Genomic DNA, 19599 nt, shown 5'->3' with positions numbered 1-19599 from the left:
GCAAGGGACGCATCCTAGCAGGTATGAGAATCCGGCGTCCAAAGGAAGCATCATGGGAGGCGGAAGTATCAAAGGCATAGAACCTAATAAACGTGTTCACTGAGGACCATGTAGCCACCTTGCACAATTGTTCTGTGGACGCGCCACGACAGGCCGCCCAAAAGGGTCCAACAGACCGAGCAGAATGGGCTTTAAGAGCAGCAGGAGCTGGGAGTCCAGCCTGCGCATAATCTTGTGCAATAACCATTCTAATCCATCTGGGCAAGGTTTGCGTATTCGCAGGCCAGCCATGTTTGTAGAAACCAAACAGTACAAAGAGGGTATCTGACCTCCTGATAGAGGCAGTCCTTTCCACATATATACGGAGAGCCCGTACCACATCCAAAGACCGTTCTTTGGATGACAATTTAGAAGAGATGAAGGCTGGTACCACAATCTCTTGATTAAGGTGAAAAGATGACACAACCTTAGGTAAATAACCAGGGCAAATTCTAAGAACTGTTGGTCACGATGAAATATCAAAAAGGGTAGACGACAGGACAAAGCGCCTGAGGAAGCCTAAGGTGGAACGGCCGTGGGCTGCTTCCGAATGATGTTAAAACTCTAAGTTCAACTAATGTGATAAACGTGTCTACAGTTGTATTGTCCTCCCACAGAGATAAGCAGTGCTGATATAAGGATCGCTCCCTCTCACGATCTCCATTGCCGGCAGCGGCTTTGTGTACAAAGCCGTCAGACGGAGAGAAGAGAGAGAGAGCGGGGAGTCCCGGCATCAGCCCGCGTACACGCTGAGCTCAGTGCGGCCAGCGGCATAGAGACGGGCGGCCGTTCTCCAGTGCTCTCCTGCAGTAGTGATCACAGCATCCCAAGTTACATGGTGCTGTGATCATAAAACATATAAATTATGCAATAAGTATAATCCTCTTACAACCAATCAGAACTATCAGATAGGGAAATAAATAAATATAGAGGAAATACTATTGATGCTGAGAGACTATAATAAATTAGCAGTGTTATGCACGACTGCCTAATAGATATAATTTCTCTGAAGGGATGAAATTGTGAGGGTTATTATATACAAACTAACAGATTGCTTATAATTCAAAATAAAACACACTTGATATGATGGGAAAGATATCCTTTAATATTTAATATCTAAAGGATGGTGTGTTAATCACAGATAACTGGGCAATACATTACAGAAATAAAACTGATAATATTTAAGTAGCTATAATACATAAGAGCATATCTGCAAATGTTGTGTCAGTCAAAGATAAGCAGTGGAGGAATTATTTCCCCTACATGAAGTACTAGCAGCGACATATCCTTGGAAAAAAGCTAGCAACATACAACTAGCTACAACTTATAAGAGTAGCTAAATAGCTACAATTTATAAAAGTGTGTCTGTAAGTGTTGCAAAGGATAAGCAACAATACTGCTAGCTTGCTATACCCATCAAAAAAGTAGTTTATGGGACAATATCAATAAAAGACACGGATACCTTGTCACAGGCAATATAGCCTTTATTTCAGTTGACACTTTGAGGGATCATCAGTCGGAAATTAGTCGTTTTTATTATCACATTCTGTTTTTCTTATTCACACTATATTTTAATATTTCACCAATTCCTTGATATTATAATTTTAATGCATATCCATTAAAAATGAGACATTTTAAGAAAATGAACAGTGGTTGAGTGCGTCCAAAGAATGCTTCTTTTTTCTCTTTTTTTCTGATAATTTCATGTGGGTCTAAGACCCAAAAGCATTTGGAGAGCACCTGCGCATAGAGCTAGATAGGGTTCAAAAAACCTAAGATATTGCAGTAGCGCAGAATTTACCACGATACAATTAAACTGTATACGTAAGGAAATATTTGAGACAACTGGTGCGGGATTATATAAACTCCATGTATATCTATATCTGGTAGACCCCACTCGTCCACTAGGAGTTGAAAGACTTCCTGATGAAGACTCCACTCTCCGGCGTGTACGTCCTGGCGACTGAGGAAATCTGCTTCCCAGTTGAGGACTCCCGGAATGAACACTGCCGATATTGCTGGCAGATGGCGTTCTGCCCAACAAAGTATTTTTTACACTTCCATCATTGCCATGCGGCTTCGAGTGCCGCCTTGATGGTTTATGTATGCCACCGTGGGCCTGTTGTCTGATTGTACTTGAACAGGCCTGTTCTGTATCAGAGACAGGGCACGAGTCAAAGCATTGAACACTGCCCGCAATTCCAGAATGTTTATTGGGAGGAGAGATTCCTCCTTGGTCCACCGACCCTGGAGAGTGTTGCTCCTGCACTGCGCCCCAATCTCTCAGACTGGCGTCCGTAGTCAGTAGGACCCAGTTGGGGATCCAGACGGGACGACCCCCTGCTCAACTGCTGGTCCTGTAGCCGCAAAGCTCAGTGACAGACAAACCTCCGGAGTCAAGGAGATCATTTGAGACCTGATCCGATGAGGCAGGCCATCCCACTTGGAAAGGATTAACCTCTGTAGAGGGTGGGAATGGAATTGAGCGTACTCTACCATGTCGAAAGCCGACACCATGAGGCCTAGTACTTGCATCGCCAAGTGAATCAACACTTTTTGGGCAAGAGAGGAAGTATCTGATCCTGTCCTGAAGTTTCAGGACATTCTCTGGAGACAGAAACAGTCTTTGGCTGTGTGTGTCAGGTAGTGCCCCCAGGTGCACAATGCTCCGAGCAGGGACCAGCGAAGACTTCCTCCAGTTGATGAGCCACTCGTGGGCTTGTAGGAAGTTTACCATCAGTTGAGGAGGACATCATGGGAGTTTGCCAGAATCAGCAAATCGTCCAGTCACGGCAGGATCCTGACTCCCTGGCGACGGAGATGAGCCGTCATCACGGCCAAAACCTTGGTGAAGATCCAAGGGGCCGTGGCCAGTCTAATCGGCAGAGCCTGGAATTGATAGTGAAGGTTGCAAATAGCAAACCACAGATATAGCTGATGCAATATGGCAGTAGGCATATGCAGGTAAGCATCTTGTATATTCAGGGATACCCCAGGAGGAGGCCTGTCCCATCATGCAGCAGGCTTGTCATGAGAAGCAGGATGATGAGCAGCCCAGGATTGTTAGGCCTTGGGCTTAGTGGTTGTTGGGAGCACGAAACAATATCGGGTATGCCTGACCTTCGCTTTCCCTTAAGGCTGAAAGCAGGGAAAAGTGGTTCCTTTTGCCTTTTGCAGAAGGTGTAGCATTTGGGAGAAAGGCAGTCATGGTAGTCGCCGATTCAGATCCACTTTCTTAATTAGATCTTCCCCAAATAAGATGTCCCCAGTAAAGGGGAATACCTCCAAGGACTTTAGGAGTACAGGTCCACCTTCCATGACCTCAACCACAGAATACGGCGAGCCAGGACAGACGTATTCGACGCCTTGGCAGCCAACACACACGCCTCAGGGGACGCCTCCTGGTATAGAAAAAGGTGGCGGTGGTATTGTGAGACAGGGAATGTCTGGCATTGTCAGATATATCCTTGGGCAGCTCTTCCTCTAATGCATAATCCAGTCATCGATGTGTTTTGCAGCCTCATGAGGATGAACACCTCTAAGGGAGTAATAGACTTCAGGCATCCCTCCACACGTTTATCTGTCAGCACCTACAGTGAGGGGACAGTGGTGAGAGGCAGAGTGGACGACACCCGATGGGTGACATATGAGTTCACTCTAGCAGTGAATTACCTACTTGTTATATAACTCTGCAGGGGGAGGATATCGAGCTAATGCCTGTTGTAGACTAGGGGGTAATGTCTTCCCTGGATTAGACCCGTGGTCTTGTCTGATGTACACTTAATGGTCAGATTGTGGTAACAGAGTTTTATTTACCCTCTGACGTGTGAACATATCAGTTTACTTAACCACAGTAGGGGAATCCACTTATCATCAGTGAATTGTAGGATTTGCTTCCCAGTAACCACAAGGACAGTGGTGTCATTTAGCAATATAAAATCCTTGTCAGAAACACCTAATATAGGGAATATAGGGACTGACAGGACAGCATGATCCCCCTCTCTTCGGATAAAATAGAGAGATTATTGGATAGGGAGGAAGAAGCAGCCTGCGTAGATGATCCAGAGACACGAGAGTGACCTGGAATAGGGTTTTGCCTGATTAAGGAATGAGTCATACACTACAACCCGTGAGGCAAACTTTTCCCGCCCAAAGCGGAGTAAGCATGGGGACATCAGTGACTGTAATGTTACAGGTGGTCCCATAGGGGGCATAAGGTGTTCAACTAGAGAACCCAGTAAGTTTGAGAACGCTGCCCAGGTTGGCTCCTGATTGATTACAGGACCTGCGGACTAACTGGGAGATGTATGAAACATAGCACACAGGCCATCACACAAAATTTCCCCCTCAGGTAAATCCGTTGCGCATGCTCTGTAGGATGCAGGAGCATCCCCAGATTTACTGCCCCACATGCTAAACATTATACACAAATGCAACAACAGAGCAATTTAGTACGATGAAGTCAGAGTACAATACCTGCGAATAAATCCATTAGCATGTGACTGAGTACCCACTACACAACGCCTGCGAATAAATCGGTGACTGAGTACACAGTAGAATACACGTAATAGGTAAATACTGTGATGCACTATATATTTACCCAGGCGCACCTAGTCCCTAGGGTACAGTATACAGTGATAGATATATCTGGAATACACCGCAGTGAAATCACATAGCAGATACAGGCACACATAGTGGGTCAGTCCGAGTTGATTGCTCGCTAGCTACTTCTTGCAGCCATGCAAATGCATAGTTGCCGCCCTCTGGGGAGTGTATTTTAGCTTTGCAAGTGTGCGAACGCCTGTGTAGCTGAGCGGTACAAAAACAGTTTGTGCAGTTTCTGAGTAGGTCTGAACTTTCTCAGCCGCTGCGATCACTTCAGCCTGTCCGGTCCCGGAATTGACGTCAGACACCCGCCCTGCAAACGCTTGGACATGCCTGCGTTTTTCCAACCACTCCCTGAAAACGGTCAGTTGACAGCCATAAATGCCTTCTTCCTGACAATCTTCTTGCAATCGGCTGTGTGAATGGATTCTTTGTTAAATCCATCGCCCCATACGATGCGCCTGCGCATTGCGGTGCATACCCATGCGCAGTAGTGACCTAATCGCTGTGCTGCGAAAAACAGCAGCGTGCGATCAGGTCAGAATGTATATATCAGAATACTCGTACAATATATTCTGTCACAGGTACACTTGTTCTTAACTAACGCTGTCTTATTATCGACATATAGAATACTTAAGTGTTTGTAAAACCACGAAGCTGATGAACAGGCGGGTTTACAAAGGAGACCTTGCCCTGCAGTCCTAGAGACCAGTCGCATCTATTTTTAAAAATGGCGCCCAGCGTCTCAGTCAGGGTGTGAGGGAGTGTGAGGCAGCTCCAGGGCGGGAACACTAGCAGTAGATGGCGCCCTAGGCCGTGGGAGAGGCTGCAGGTCAAGCGCAGGCTCCCCTATGCTGGACTTCACCACCTGGTACTATGGAGTCTTATTAAAATGGATATTAGTATATCCGACCTGTACCCCTATGCCCTGGTAAATATAGTGGGGTCCCTGCTCGGTGACAGTGCCCACGCTAGCGTCGCAGTCCATCTCCCTAGACTGCGATCGGAACGCGATTTAATGGCGGGTCCCGCCTGGGGGACCCTCTTACCTCCCTTCTGTAGCAGCCACGCGAACCAGGAGAGTGTCTGTGACCGTGTGCCTAGAGCCGGAGCATCTCCGCCGCAAGTACCCGGGAACAGAGCCAGCGGGAGTATGCAACGCCACTGGGGAGGTGATGGAACCACAGCACAGTATGTCACACTGACATATGTAGTGCTGCAGCCCCTGAAGTCTTCTAAAAAGCTTTTTCAGGGCTGCCTAGCACAGCCCCCCTGTTAAGTGACCTGCTTCATGCAGGCACCAACGCTAAAACTGAGCTCACAGTACCTCGAGGCGGGGTTATAGAGGAGGCCCCCACAGTGCATTCTGGGACAGTCTAAAACTTTAGCCTGTTGGTGCCTCTGTATCAAGATCCATCTCTACACCCCGATGTATTCCCTGTGGAACACAGTGTACCCCGCTGCAGAAATCTTGGTTACCTCTTGCATGGCCCCTCGACTCTGAGTGCCGCCCTGGCAGTTGATGTATGCCACCACCGTCGCGTTGTCCGACTGGACTTTGACTGGCTGGCCATGGAGGAGAGAATGAGATGAAAGTGACATGTTTAGTATTGCTCTTAATTCCAAGATGTTGATGGGGAGCTCGCTTCTGTGGGTAGTCCCGCGACCTTGGAACGTGTGAGTCTCTGAGACTCCTTCCCACCCTCGAAGACTGACGTCGGAGGTGATCACGGTCCAGTCTTGAATTCAAAAGGGTCGTCCCATGTCGAGATTTGCTTGTATGAGCCACCGCATTAATGACAGCCGAACCTCCGGGGTGAAGACAATGGTCTATGAGCGAATGTGGAGAGGAGAACTGTCCCAGTTGCGAAGGACTTCCAATTGCAGAGGGCGAGAGTGGAACTGGGAGTACTCCACCATGGTGAACGCCGCCACCACTGAACCCAAAACTCTCATACATGTGTGAACCGATACAGTGCGCAGAAGTAGAAGTGTTCGGATTCTGGTCTGAATGACCTTGATCTTGTCCGGAGGCAGGAACACTCATTGGACTTCGAAATTTAACAATGCCCCAAAATGAACGATTGTCTGCAAGGGAGTCCAGGATGATTTTTTTCCAGTTGATTTTCCAGCCGTGAGATTGCAGAATCTCCACTGCTGAGTGAACATGTTCCGAGAGCGTCTCCTGGTACTGTCTGAGAAGCAGGAGGTCGTCTAAGTAGAGATAACGTTGGTGGCATGGTCGAATTGGAATATGTAAATATACATCCTGGATATCCAAGGATGCCATATAATCCCGAGGTCCCAGAGCCAAGATTATAGTTCTGAGAGATTCCATGCAGAATTTGGGGGCAGACAAAAACAATCAACTTCCTGAGGTTGAGTATGGGTCGAAATGAAGCGTCCAGCTTCTGAACCAAAAAGAGCAAAGTGTAAAAACCTTGTCCCTGTTGTTCCATTGGTACTGGACCGATGACTTTAGCGGCGAGAATAGAGCCGACTGATTCCCCGGGAGCCCTGTTGTGAAGAATCTTCTTGGAGGGCGGCGCCAAAATGTCAGGGCATATCTATGAGTGATAAGTACGCTGACCCAGGCGTCCATCGTGATGTCCAACCATCGTGGGGCAAAGGACAGCAGTTGGCCCCCCATCCTGGGATTCCCCAGGGGGAGGCCCGCCCCGTCACGCCGCAGGCTTGTCCGCAGGTTTGGTGGTTGGGCATCTGGTTGCCCAAGGCTGTTTTGTGCGAGACTTGGAACCTTTCACCGGGGCCTGGTTTCGGGAGGAGGCTTGACTCTAAGCCCTTGAAAACGAAAGGGGCGAAAGGAAGGTTTCAGTTTAGGAGCCGCTGCTGACGGAAGTAAGGTGGTTTTAGCGGTCGCCAGTGAGGTTACAATGTCATTTAATTCCTTGCTGAACAAGGTATCTCCTGTGAAAGGTAAAGTTTCCAGAGCTTTCTTGGAGGATGCGTCCGCTCTCCAAGTACAGAGCCATAATGAGCGTCTGTCCGCAACCGTTGAAGCCGAAACCTTAGACGCAGGGGTGTATTTAGGTGTCCGAGCGCCCCTGGCAAAGTATAGGACTGGTGCCCTCCCCCCCCCATATTTGAAATAGGGAAGGCATGTGTACCAAAAAAGGGGCGTGGCCACTCAGTAGTACCCCAATTCAAATTACACCACAGTAGTGTGCCTTACTCACATTACATAGACCAGTAATGTACATTATTTGCGTTATGCTACACAGTAGTACCCCTTATACACATTCTGCCACACAGTAGGGCCCATATATATATATATATATATATATATATATGGGAAGGCGTGCACGCTCCTGGGAAAGTGGGCATGACCTCACAATTTTATATTATATCAAACTATAAATATATAATCACACCCCCTACACATGCGCACACACACAATTAGCAGCCTTACACACAATACCCACAGTAGTTCTCATTACACATAATGTCCCCAGTATAGTGTCAGATGCACATAATGTCCCCCAGTATAGTGCCAGTTACACATAATGACCCCAGTAGTGCAGTGCCAGATACACATAATGCCTCCGAGTATAGTGCCAGATACACATATGCCCCCACAGTGCCAGATACAAATATGCCCCCACAGTGCCAGATATAAATATGCCCCCACAGAGCTAGATATAAATATGCCCCCACAGAGCTAGATATAAATATGCCCCCACAGTGCCAGATACACATGCCCCCACTGAGCCAGACACTTGTATGCCCTTACAGTGCCAGACACTCGTATGCCCCCACAGTGCTGGACACCCAAATGCCCCCACAGTGCCAGATACACGTATGCCCCCACAGTGCCAGACACACATATGCCCCCATGTTGATTTTACTATTAAAGGCTGCACTTTTAGGCAGATTCACTTTTAGAGGCAACAGCTATTACCCCACCCCCGTTTAGTTCCTCAACAGTAGGGATGCCCATTAATGATCAAAGAATGCAGCAGCAGCCACTGTAATTGGTGCTGGGGTCCAGCACCGCACCACAATACAGACAAGAAACTCTACATAAACTACACCCCCCAGCAGCCGCTGCTGCATACTGTGATCATTACTGGGCATCCCTGCTGGTGAGGAACTACACGGGGTTGGGGGGATAGCTGCTGCCTCTAAAAGTGAATCTACCTGCTGCCCGCGGGTGGCACCTCTGGATGGCGCCCCTCCTCGCTGGCGCCCCTGGCGAGTGCCATCCTGGCCAATAGAAAGATACACCCCTGCTTAGACGTAAGGAAAGCTGTATCCAGGGCAGCTTCGCCAAGGTCGGTATTTGCCTTCTGAATATTCCCCACCAGGACCAACAACTGTTTTCTACTAACAGTGGTCGACAGACCCTGGTGTAGTTGCTCCAGCCAACACGCTATAGCCTTAGTTATCCAGGCCGAGGCCAACGCCGGCCTTGTAATTGCACCTGCATGTGTGTAAGCTGTTTTGAGGAACGTGTCTAACTTACGATCCGTGGGATCTTTGAGAAAAGAGGTATCTGGAATTGGCAGAACTTTTGAACATACCAGGCGTGCCACGTGTGTGTCCATTGGTGGGGGGTTCTCCCACTTGGACTTGTCCGTAGATGGAAACGGGTAGAATGACGGATATCGTTTGGAGAGCTGAAACCAGTTTGGCCCAAGCTCCCTCCAACATATCCTCCAATTGTGCTGAGGAGGGAAATTGTGTGGAATATTTCTTCGTTTTCTTGAAAACCGGTGTCTTGGACGTGGGAGCTGGATCCTCATATTCAATATCCAGGACCAGATGTACTTGCTTGATCAGGGCTTCCACCCCTGCCACCGAAAGGGAGTCTTCCAGACTGCAAGAGGTGTCCAGATCAGAACCCCCTGACCCACTCTCCTGATTTGAATGAGGGGACTCTAACTCTGAATCCCCGTCCAAGAGAGGTGTAGCGGTGTCGCTAGAGGCATGAGCCCGTCTGGGACGTCTGTCCCTGTCCATAAGTTGTTGCATGGAGGCTGAGAACTGAGAGAGGCCCTGAACCGACTGAGCCAATGTATGAACCCAAGGTGGTTCAACCTGGGGAGGAGGAAGTGAATAGGACTGACATGTTGCAGAAGGACCAGGCAGTGCTGGATCCAGTGGCAATACTTGTGGCGTAGCTAAGCGATCCACCAGTTGCGACATAACTTGTGTTAGGGTGGTCGCCCAAGCCGGTTCCTGTATGAAAGGTGTAGGTGTCGGATCAGCTTGTGGCGGAGCTCCCACACATGCAGTCCATAGGACTGCGGAATCCTGTGAAGAGAGAATATTACAGCACACACGACAAGTGGGAGGCTCAGGTGTAACAAGCTTTTTTCCTCTGAATGACATTGTTAAAACGAAACAGAGACACACTTGCAGGTAAATTACACAGTAAGTAAGCTAGGCCAGTCACTGGGGCACCCCCTGCAGACCTAGGCTTTGTATAAGGGATGAGAAGCCAACCACATGTACTGAAGTAGCATACCCACACACACTAAGCCAAACAATGCTTGAAATAAAACAAGAAAAAGTAGGCCAAGATACTCAACTGTCCTATGGTAAACCAGTAGGCAGGAGAAATAGACTGAACCCGGCCACTGGAGCGGGGTACAGTGGAAAATAAGATTTTACTTACCGATAAATCTATTTCTCGTAGTCCGTAGTGGATGCTGGGGACTCCGTAAGGACCATGGGGATATAGCGGCTCCGCAGGAGACAGGGCACAATAATAAAAGCTTTAGGATCAGGTGGTGTGCACTGGCTCCTCCCCCTATGACCCTCCTCCAAGCCTCAGTTAGGATACTGTGCCCGGACGAGCGTGCATAATAAGGAAGGATATTGAATCCCGGGTAAGACTCATACCAGCCACACCAATTACACCGTACAACCTGTGATCTGAACCCAGTTAACAGTATGATAACAACGAAGGAGCCTCTGACAAGATGGCTCACAACAAGAATAACCCGATTTTTGTAACAATAACTATGTACAAGTATTGCAGACAATCCGCACTTGGGATGGGCGCCCAGCATCCACTACGGACTACGAGAAATAGATTTATCGGTAAGTAAAATCTTATTTTCTCTGACGTCCTAGTGGATGCTGGGGACTCCGTAAGGACCATGGGGATTATACCAAAGCTCCCAAACGGGCGGGAGAGTGCGGATGACCCTGCAGCACCGAATGAGAGACTCCATGTCCTCCTCAGCCAGGGTATCAAATTTGTAGAATTTAGCAAACGTGTTTGCCCCTGACCAAGTAACTGCTCGGCAAAGTTGTAAAGCCGAGACCCCTCGGGCAGTCGCCCAAGATGAGCCCCCTTCCTTTTGGAATGGGCTTTTACCGATTTTGGCTGTGGCAGGCCTGCCACAGAATGTGTAAACTGAATTGTATTACAAATCCAGCGAGCAATCGTCTGCTTAGAAGCAGGAGCACCCATCTTGTTGGGTGCATACAGGCTAAACAGCGAGTCAGATTTTCTGACTCCAGCCGTCCTGGAAACATATTTTTCAGGGCCCTGACAACGTCAAGTAACTTGGAGTCCTCCAAGTCCCTAGTACCCGCAGGTACCACAATAGGTTGTTCATGTGAAAAACAGAAAACACCTTAAGGAGAAATTGAGGACGAGTCCTCAATTCTGCCCTGTCAGAATGAAAAATTAAGTAAGGGCTTTATATATGATAAAGCCGCCAATTCTGACACACGCCTGGCTGAAGCCAGGGCTAATAGCATCGTCACCTTCCATGTGAGATATTTTAAGTCCACAGTGGTGAGTGGTTCAAACCAATGTGACTTTAGGAAACTCAAAACAACATTGAGATCCCAAGGTGCCACTGGGGCACAAAATGAGGCTGTATATGCAGTACCCCTTTTACAAACATCTGAACGTCAGGCACTAAAGCCAGTTCTTTCTGGAAGAAATTCGACAGGGCCGAAATTTGAACCTTAATGGACCCTAATTTTAGGCCCATAGACAGTCCTGTTTTCAGGAAATGTAGGAAACGACCCAGTTGGAATTCCTCTGTAGGGGCCTTCTTGGCCTCACACCACGCAACATATCTTCACCAAATGCGGTGAAAATGTTTTGCGGTTACATCCTTCCTGTCTTTGACCAGGGTAGGGATGACTTCATCTGGAATGCCCTTTCAGGATCCGGCGTTCAACCGCCATGCCGTCAAACGCGGCCGCGGTAAGTCTTGGAACAGACAAGGCCCCTGCTGGAGCAGGTCCTTTCTTAAAGGTAGAGGCCACGGGTCTTCCGTGAACATCTCTTGAAGTTTCGGGTACCAAGTCCTTCTTGGCCAATCCGGAACCACGAGTATCGTTCTTACTCATCTCCCTCTTATGATTCTCAGTACTTTTGGTTTGAGAGGCATAGGAGGGAACACATACTCTGACTGGTACACCCACAGTGTTGCCAGAGCGTCCACCGCTATTGCCTGAGGGTCCCTTGACCTGGCGCAATATCTGTCTAGTTTTTTGTTCAGGCGGGACGCCATCATGTCCACCTTTGGTTTTTCCCAACGGTTTACAATCATGTGGAAGACTTCCCGATGAAGTCCCCACTCTCCCGGGTAGAGGTCATGCCTGCTGAGGAAGTCTGCTTCCCAGTTTTCCACTCCCGGAATGAACACTGCTGAGAGTGTTATCACATGATTTTTCGCCCAGCGAAGAATCCTTGTAGTTTCTGCCATTTCCCTCCTGCTTCTTGTGCCGCCCTGTTTACGTGGGCGACTGCCGTGATGTTGTCCCACTGGATCAATACCGGCTGACCTTGAAGCAGAGGTCTTGCTAAGCTTAGAGCATTGTAAATTGCCCTTAGCTCCAGTATATTTATGTGGAGAGAAGTCTCCAGACTTGATCACACTCTCTGGAAATTTTTTCCTTGTGTGACTGCTCCCCAGCCACTCAGGCTGGCATCCGTGGTCACCAGGACCCAGTCCTGAATGCCGAATCTGCGGCCCTTTCATAGATGAGCACTCTGCAGCCACCGCAGAAGAAACACCCTTGTCCTTGGAGACAGGGTTATCCGCTGATGCATCTGAAGATGCGATCCGGACCATTTTTCCAGCAGATCCCACGGAAAGGTTCTTGCGTGAAATCTACCGAATGGGATCGCTTTGTAAGAAACCACCATTTTTCACAGGATCCTTGTGCAATGATGCACTGATACTTTTCCTGGTTTTAGGAGGTTCCTGACTAGCTCGGATAACTCCCTGGCTTTCTTCTCCGGGAGAAAACATCCTTTTCTGGACTGTGTCCAGAATCATCCCTAGGAACAGTAGACGTGTCGTCGGAAAAAACTGCGATTTTGGAATATTTAGAATCCACTCGTGCTGTCGTAGAACTACTTAAGATAGTGCTACTCCGACCTCCAACTGTTCTCTGGACCTTGCCTTTATCAGGAAAGCGTCCATATTTCTTTTAAGAAGAATCATCATTTCGGCCATTACCTTGGTAAAGACCCGGGGTGCCGTGGACAATCCAAACGGCAGCGTCTGAACTGATAGTGACAGTTCTGTACCACGAACCTGAGGTACCCTTGGTGAGAAGGCAAATTTGGACATGTAGGTAAGCGTCCCTGATATCCAGTGACACCATATCGTCCCCTTCTTCCTGGTTCGCTATCACTACTCTGAGTGACTCCATCTTGATTTGAACGCTTGTATGTAAGTGTTCAAATATTTCAGATCTCACCGAGCCGTCTGGCTTCAGTACCACAATATAGTGTGGAATAATACCCCTTCCCTTGTTGTAGAAGGGGTACTTTGATTATCACCTGCTGGGAATACAGCCTGTGAATTGTTCCCAATACTGCCTCCCTGTCGGAGGGAGACGTTGGTAAAGCAGACTTCAGGAACTTGTGAGGGGGAAACGTCTCGAATTTCCAATGTACACCTGGGATACTACGTGTAGGATCCAGGAGTCCACTTGTGAGTGAGCCCCCTGCGTGCTGAAACTCTTGAGATGACCCCCTACCGCACCTGAGTCCGCTTGTACTGCCCCAGCGTCATGCTGCGGACTTGGCAGAAGCTGTGGAGGGCTTCTGTTCCTGGGAATGGGCTGCCTGCTGCAGTCTTCTTCCCTTTCCTCTACCCCTGGGCAGATATGACTGTCCCTTTTGCCCGCCTGCCCTTATGGAGACGAAAGGACTGAGACTGAAAAGACTGTGTCCTTTTCTGCTGAGATGTGACTTGGGGTAACAAAAGGTGGATTTTTCAGCTGTTGCCATGGCCACCAGGTCCGATGGACCGCCCCTTTATACGGCAATACTTCCATGTGCCGTCTGGAATCTGCATCACCTGACCACTGTCGTGTCTTCGTCTGGCAGATATGGACATCACATTTACTCTTGCTGCCAGAATGCAAATATCCCTCTGCGCATCTCGCATATATAGAAATGCATCTATAGTCAATAAAATCTTGTCCCTGTCAAGGGTATCAATATTTTCAGTCAGGAAATCCGACCAAGCCCCCTCAGCGCTGCACATCCAGGCTGAGGCGATTGCTGGTCGTAGTATAACACCAGTATGTGTGTATATACTTTTAGGATATTTTTCAGCTTCCTATCAGCTGGCTCCTTGAGGGCTGCCGTATCTGGAGACGGTAACGCCCCTTGTTTTTATAAGCGTGTGAGCGCCTTATCCACCCTAAGGTGTGTTTCCCAACTCGCCCTAACTTCTGGCGGGAAAGGGTATACCGCCAATAATTTTCTATCGGAGGAAACCCACGTATCATCACACACTTCATTTAATTTATCTGATTCAGGAAAAACTACAAGCAGTTTATTCACACCCTACATAATACCCTTATTTGTGGTACTTGTAGTATCAGAAATATGTAACACCTCCTTCATTGCCCTTAACATGAAACGTGTGGCCCTAAAGGAAAATACGTTTGTTTATTCACCGTCGACACTGGAGTCAGTGTCCGTGTCTGTGTCTGTGTCAACCGACTGAGGTAAATGGGCGTTTTTACAAGCCCCTGACGGTGTCTGAGACGCCTGGACAGGTACTAATTTGTTTGCCGGCCGTCTCATGTCGTCAACCGACCTTGCAGCGTGTTGACATTATCACGTAATTCCTAAATAAGCCATCCATTCCAGTGTCGACTCCCTAGAGAGTGACATCACCAATACAGGCAATTTGCTCCGCCTCCTCACCAACATTGTCCTCCTACATGTCGACACACACGTACCGACACACAGCACACACACAGGGAATGCTCTGATAGAGGACAGGACCCCACTAGCCCTTTGGGGAGACAGAGGGAGAGTTTGCCAGCACACACCAAAAACGCTATAATTATACAGGGACAACCCCTTATACAAGTGTTTTCCCTTATAGCATTTTTATATATGTAATCATATCGCCAAATAAGTGCCCCCCCTCTCTGTTTTAACCCTGTTTCTGTAGTGCAGTGCAGGGGAGAGCCTGGGAGCCTTCCTCACAGCAGAGCTGAGCAGGAAAATGGCGCCGTGTGCTGAGGAGAATAGGCCCCGCCCCCTTTTCGGCGGGCTCTTCTCCCGGAGTTTGTGAGATCTGGCAGGGGTTAAATACATCCATATAGCCTCAAGGGCTATATGTGATGTATTTTTAGCCATAAAAAGGTATTATACATTGCTGCCCAGGGCGCCCCCCCCAGCGCCCTGCACCCTCAGTGACAGTTGGTGACTGTTGGTGAAGTGTGCTGACAACAATGGCGCACAGCTGCAGTGCTGTGCGCTACCTTATGAAGACTGAAAGTCTTCTGCCGCCTGTTTCTGGACCTCTGGACCTCTTCAACTTCGGCATCTGCAAGGGGGGTCGGCGGCACGGCTCCGGGACGAACCCCAGGGTGAGACCTGTGTTCCGACTCCCTCTGGAGCTAATGGTGTCCAGTAGCCTAAGAAGCAAATCCATCCTGCACGCAGGTGAGTTTACTTCTCTCCCCTAAGTCCCTCGTAGCAGTGAGCCTGTTGCCAGCAGGTCTCACTGAAAGAAAAAAACCTAACTTAAACTTTTATTCTAAGCAGCTCAGGAGAGCCACCTAGATTGCACCCTTCTCGGCCGGGCACAAAAATCTAACTGAGGCTTGGAGGAGGGTCATAGGGGGAGGAGCCAGTGCACACCACCTGATCCTAAAGCTTTTATTATTGTGCCCTGTCTCCTGCGGAGCCGCTATATCCCCATGGTCCTTACGGAGTCCCCAGCATCCACTAGGACGTCAGAGAAAATGAGGCCAGACCTTCCTCTCTCAGCAACTCCCAGCCAGCATGTGAGCTAAAATTGCTGCTCAGCATTTTCTGTGAGGGACTGAGAGAAGAGGGAGGAGGAACAGCCCTGGGGCAGACCCTGAGCAAAGCTACCAGTGAGCCCCAGGGGTTGGGAAGGGCGGCAGACTGGGCACCATCCCCCTCAGATGTTGGACCCCAGGGAAAGTGCCCATCTGCCCTGCGGCTATTGCCCTGGTGGTCTAGTGGAATAAAGCACAGTGCACCTGGGCCCCCACTCATCTGCCCTCCCGCTGTCTCTGTTCAGTGGGACGGGATCACTGCTCGTCGTGGTCAACTCACCCTTAAGGTCCGGATGCGGCTGTGGGAGGAGGCAGAACGCTGCCTGGCTGTCCCGAGGCAGAAGACCCCGGCCCAGTTACCGGAGCTGCCACCTGCGGACGCTGGGTGTTGGAGCAGGCATGCTGGGCGCTAAGCGTGCCAGCATCCCGCTCTCTTCGCTGCGGCTGCAGCACTAATCTAAGAAAAAAATAGCCTAGCTGTTAAAAAACAGCTACTAGATGAGAGGTGCCGTTGCTCCTGCCTTGGCACAAAAAAAAAAAAAAACTGGCAGGCCTGGGGTATAGAGGACAAGGGAGGCAAGGCCTGCTGGGTACTTTTAAGTAACTTTTTTGGTGCCAGCCTGCTCCCAGCCCAGCCTATACCCAGCAGAGATTCTCCTGTGCCCCCTAGTGGACGAAAAATAAATAAAGGTGTATATTTTGCCCATAATAATCAGTCTGGTATCTGCCTGGAGTTTGTATGTTTTCCCTAAATCCACATAAGATTCCTACAATACACCAGATGCCTCCTATGACCCTAAAACATTTGAATGTGTGCCGGAGGTAGGAGTATCACATTATGGAGTAATTCAATTAGGTGCAATGCTAGTATCAGCCGTACTTAAGATTCAGGGCATCACAGATGGTGTAATGATGAACATTACTGCCTCAGAGCACTGTGGTCATGGGTTTGTTCCCACCATTACCCTATCGTTGTGGAGTTTGTTTGTTCTCCCAATGCTTGCGAGGGATTCCTCCCATAATCCAAAAATATACTGGTAGGTTAATTGGTTCCAGGTAAAAAAAGCTAACTCAAGTGTGTGCATTTATATTTGTCATGGGCAGACTAGATGGGCCAAGTGGTTCTTATCTGCTGTCATATTCTAGGTTTCTATGTTTTAGTCCTTAAATTGTGTATTTTAATATGCACTCCTAAGGGGCTGCAAACTGAAATGCACACTTTAGTGTAGAAGTCAGGGCAACATCACTGTGATTTAGGGTGCCATTGCCAAAGTCTCAACTCTGTTTCAATGGCGCCTCACCAGCATCGCCCACAATTGAGCTGACCCCTATATTATCCACTGGGGAAGGGGCAAACAGCTACCTATACAACTGTCATGATTCTAGTGCTGGTTCTACAAGCCAGCATCTGATTGGCTGCTCTGAGTACCTCCCTTTCTCTCTCTACCGGATTACATGAAGATCTACATTTAATTTTACATTTTCATGCAGATTTTAAAATAGCACAATTCAATTAAACCTGTGTAATCCTTCATACGGCTAATAGAGTAAGAGTGATGAGAACTGCATTTTTTCATTTTTGTGATGGAGAAAATTGTGATGGAATTAACTTGTAGTTGTGCAATTAATTTTAATAAAGCTCCAATACCACAAAGACTTTGGGGGAAATGTAATAGGGTGTGAAAAGCCAGAGGTGCGGGAGTTTATGCAAGAATGCCCATATTTTAAAAGCGGCAATCATTTACAAGGAAAAATCAACCTGGTTTTGCCTTGCAAATGATTGCCGCTTTAAATATACGGGTATTCTCACACAAACTCCCACACGTTCGGCTTCTTGCTCCCTATCTTTACCCCTTCATTTTAACAGCAATTTTTTATATTTGTATTTTTGCAACATGAACATTAATCTGCATTACATATAGTGATCATGCAAGGCAGGGTAACATTATGTTTATATGCAAATAATGCCTTCAGAGCGAAATCATACCTATTCAAAAGTAATAATTTATGTAGAATAAATATGTTGCAGTTTACGAAATGCCTCAAACAAAGCAAAATCTATAATATATTCCAGCATGGCTGACCTGTCTCCGTCATGTGCAGTGGGAGCCGTTAGCTAGTACTGTACAAATGTGTTGGTGCTGTGACCATACTGGAAACTGAGAGAATTGGTGACAGGTAAGAACAGCACTCACATATTGCAGAAAGCATGAGCCGATCTCACTCAGGTGGGGAGCATCTTTGTGGATTCGCTTTTCAAGGGTTTTCAAGAATTTCTTCTGAAATTTGTAGATGTCCTCGATGTTCCCGAAAATCGTCCACAGCTGGTCCTCGGTAAACATGTCTGCTCGCTTACGGCACTGCTTGATGTAGCCCTTTGTATGAGACCAGCCAAATAAAAATCATGATAAGTGAAAACAAATGTTTAGAAGAAAACATTGTATGGACCCCTATCCTACCTGTAAGCTATGTTCAGTTTTTGTAGTGTATATACAGTAGCACTTGCTTATTCTCCAACTCCTGCCATCTACAGCTATAGACAGAGGACTTGGTACAGTCTACCTCTTGAAAATGGCATGAGCTGTAGGACAGGCAAGTACCATATATACTCCACATGGATGATGCATTCTCTTAAATATTACCAGCAACAAAGAATTCTTACAATTGTGTCTTACTTCGTCAGTCTGTCTATTAGCAGTAGAACATATTTATATATAATTGCATATGTTTGGCAATGAGTGTTCCCGAGAAAAAAACGGCGGTATTTACCTCACATATATCCTTCAAATGCTTGATGTAATCCTTTTCTGTGTTCAATATCTCATTTATCACATTGGTCCTCATTTGGTCTTTGTTGGTTTGACCAAAGCCGTGGCACCTAAACACATTCCTGGCATCCCGGTCTCTGTCTCCAGGTCTACAGCTGTATTCTTCTATTGGTTCATCCTGGTTCACACGAAGCTGTGGCAATACAAGAGATTGGTGAAACACTCATCTCCTTTAAACTGCAAGGCAGAAGTCATTCACTATATATTCCAGCTTTACAGTTCTATATCTATATATAAATAACAGAAGGGTGACTTTTATGAGTGACTTATGTCTATGATGCCATTGTCTGGGCAGGTAACATTATATAGCAAATTAAAGGTCCATAGATGTCCATAAAAATATTGGCATTGTAAGTGGTTGTTTAGTTTCGAAGTTATGTGTCAAAACATCCATCTGCCATTTACAATGCGGTTAGGTTCCTGGTGCTCAGAACAAGGGAGATGTTATGAAGTGAGTCCAGAGCACCAGGACGTAATACTGGATTTGGTGAAATGGAACGGGAATAGCCCCTGGCACCCTACCTCCGTTGTTTTACCCGTGTTGTCAATTCACGCTTGCAGGACTATGGTTTCTTGGGCCCATGGCAGCTGCGTTTGAAGGGCGGATTAGGTCTGCCCAACTCCGATGCCCCCTCAGGTCTTAAAGAGAGACAAAGCGTGAACTGAGACAGGGTAATAACAAGGGGCCCTCTAACTGAAACAACCAAAGCCAGGGGCTACTAACTAACCTAAAACTAAATGTAAGTGCGGCTTGCCGCCAAAGGAAAAGAACAACAAAGGAAATGCTGACCACACGCCGACACAATACTTTTGTGTACCGGCGGTGACAGCATAAGCAGAACCCTCTGCA

The 19599-nt window shown here is 47.8% G+C and overlaps 1 protein-coding gene across 6 annotated transcripts in view; it reads right to left on the bottom strand.

Annotated features, from left to right (window-relative positions):
• Positions 1–19599, bottom strand: part of ARHGEF4 (Rho guanine nucleotide exchange factor 4) — a 443120-nt gene that overhangs the window by 36745 nt on the left and 386776 nt on the right. For all 6 annotated transcript variants that reach the window (XM_063915709.1, XM_063915712.1, XM_063915710.1 and 3 more), the window contains 2 exons: positions 18691–18882; positions 18117–18296 (listed from right to left, as the gene is read on the bottom strand). In XM_063915709.1, the coding sequence (XP_063771779.1) occupies positions 18117–18296; positions 18691–18882 (372 nt within the window). The remainder of the gene's footprint in view (positions 1–18116; positions 18297–18690; positions 18883–19599) is intronic.

The sequence above is a fragment of the Pseudophryne corroboree genome, chromosome 4, assembly GCF_028390025.1.
Source record: "Pseudophryne corroboree isolate aPseCor3 chromosome 4, aPseCor3.hap2, whole genome shotgun sequence".
NCBI classification, from domain to species: domain Eukaryota; kingdom Metazoa; phylum Chordata; class Amphibia; order Anura; family Myobatrachidae; genus Pseudophryne; species Pseudophryne corroboree.
Note: the sequence above shows the minus strand (reverse complement) of the source record. Positions and strands in the feature narration are given on the sequence as shown.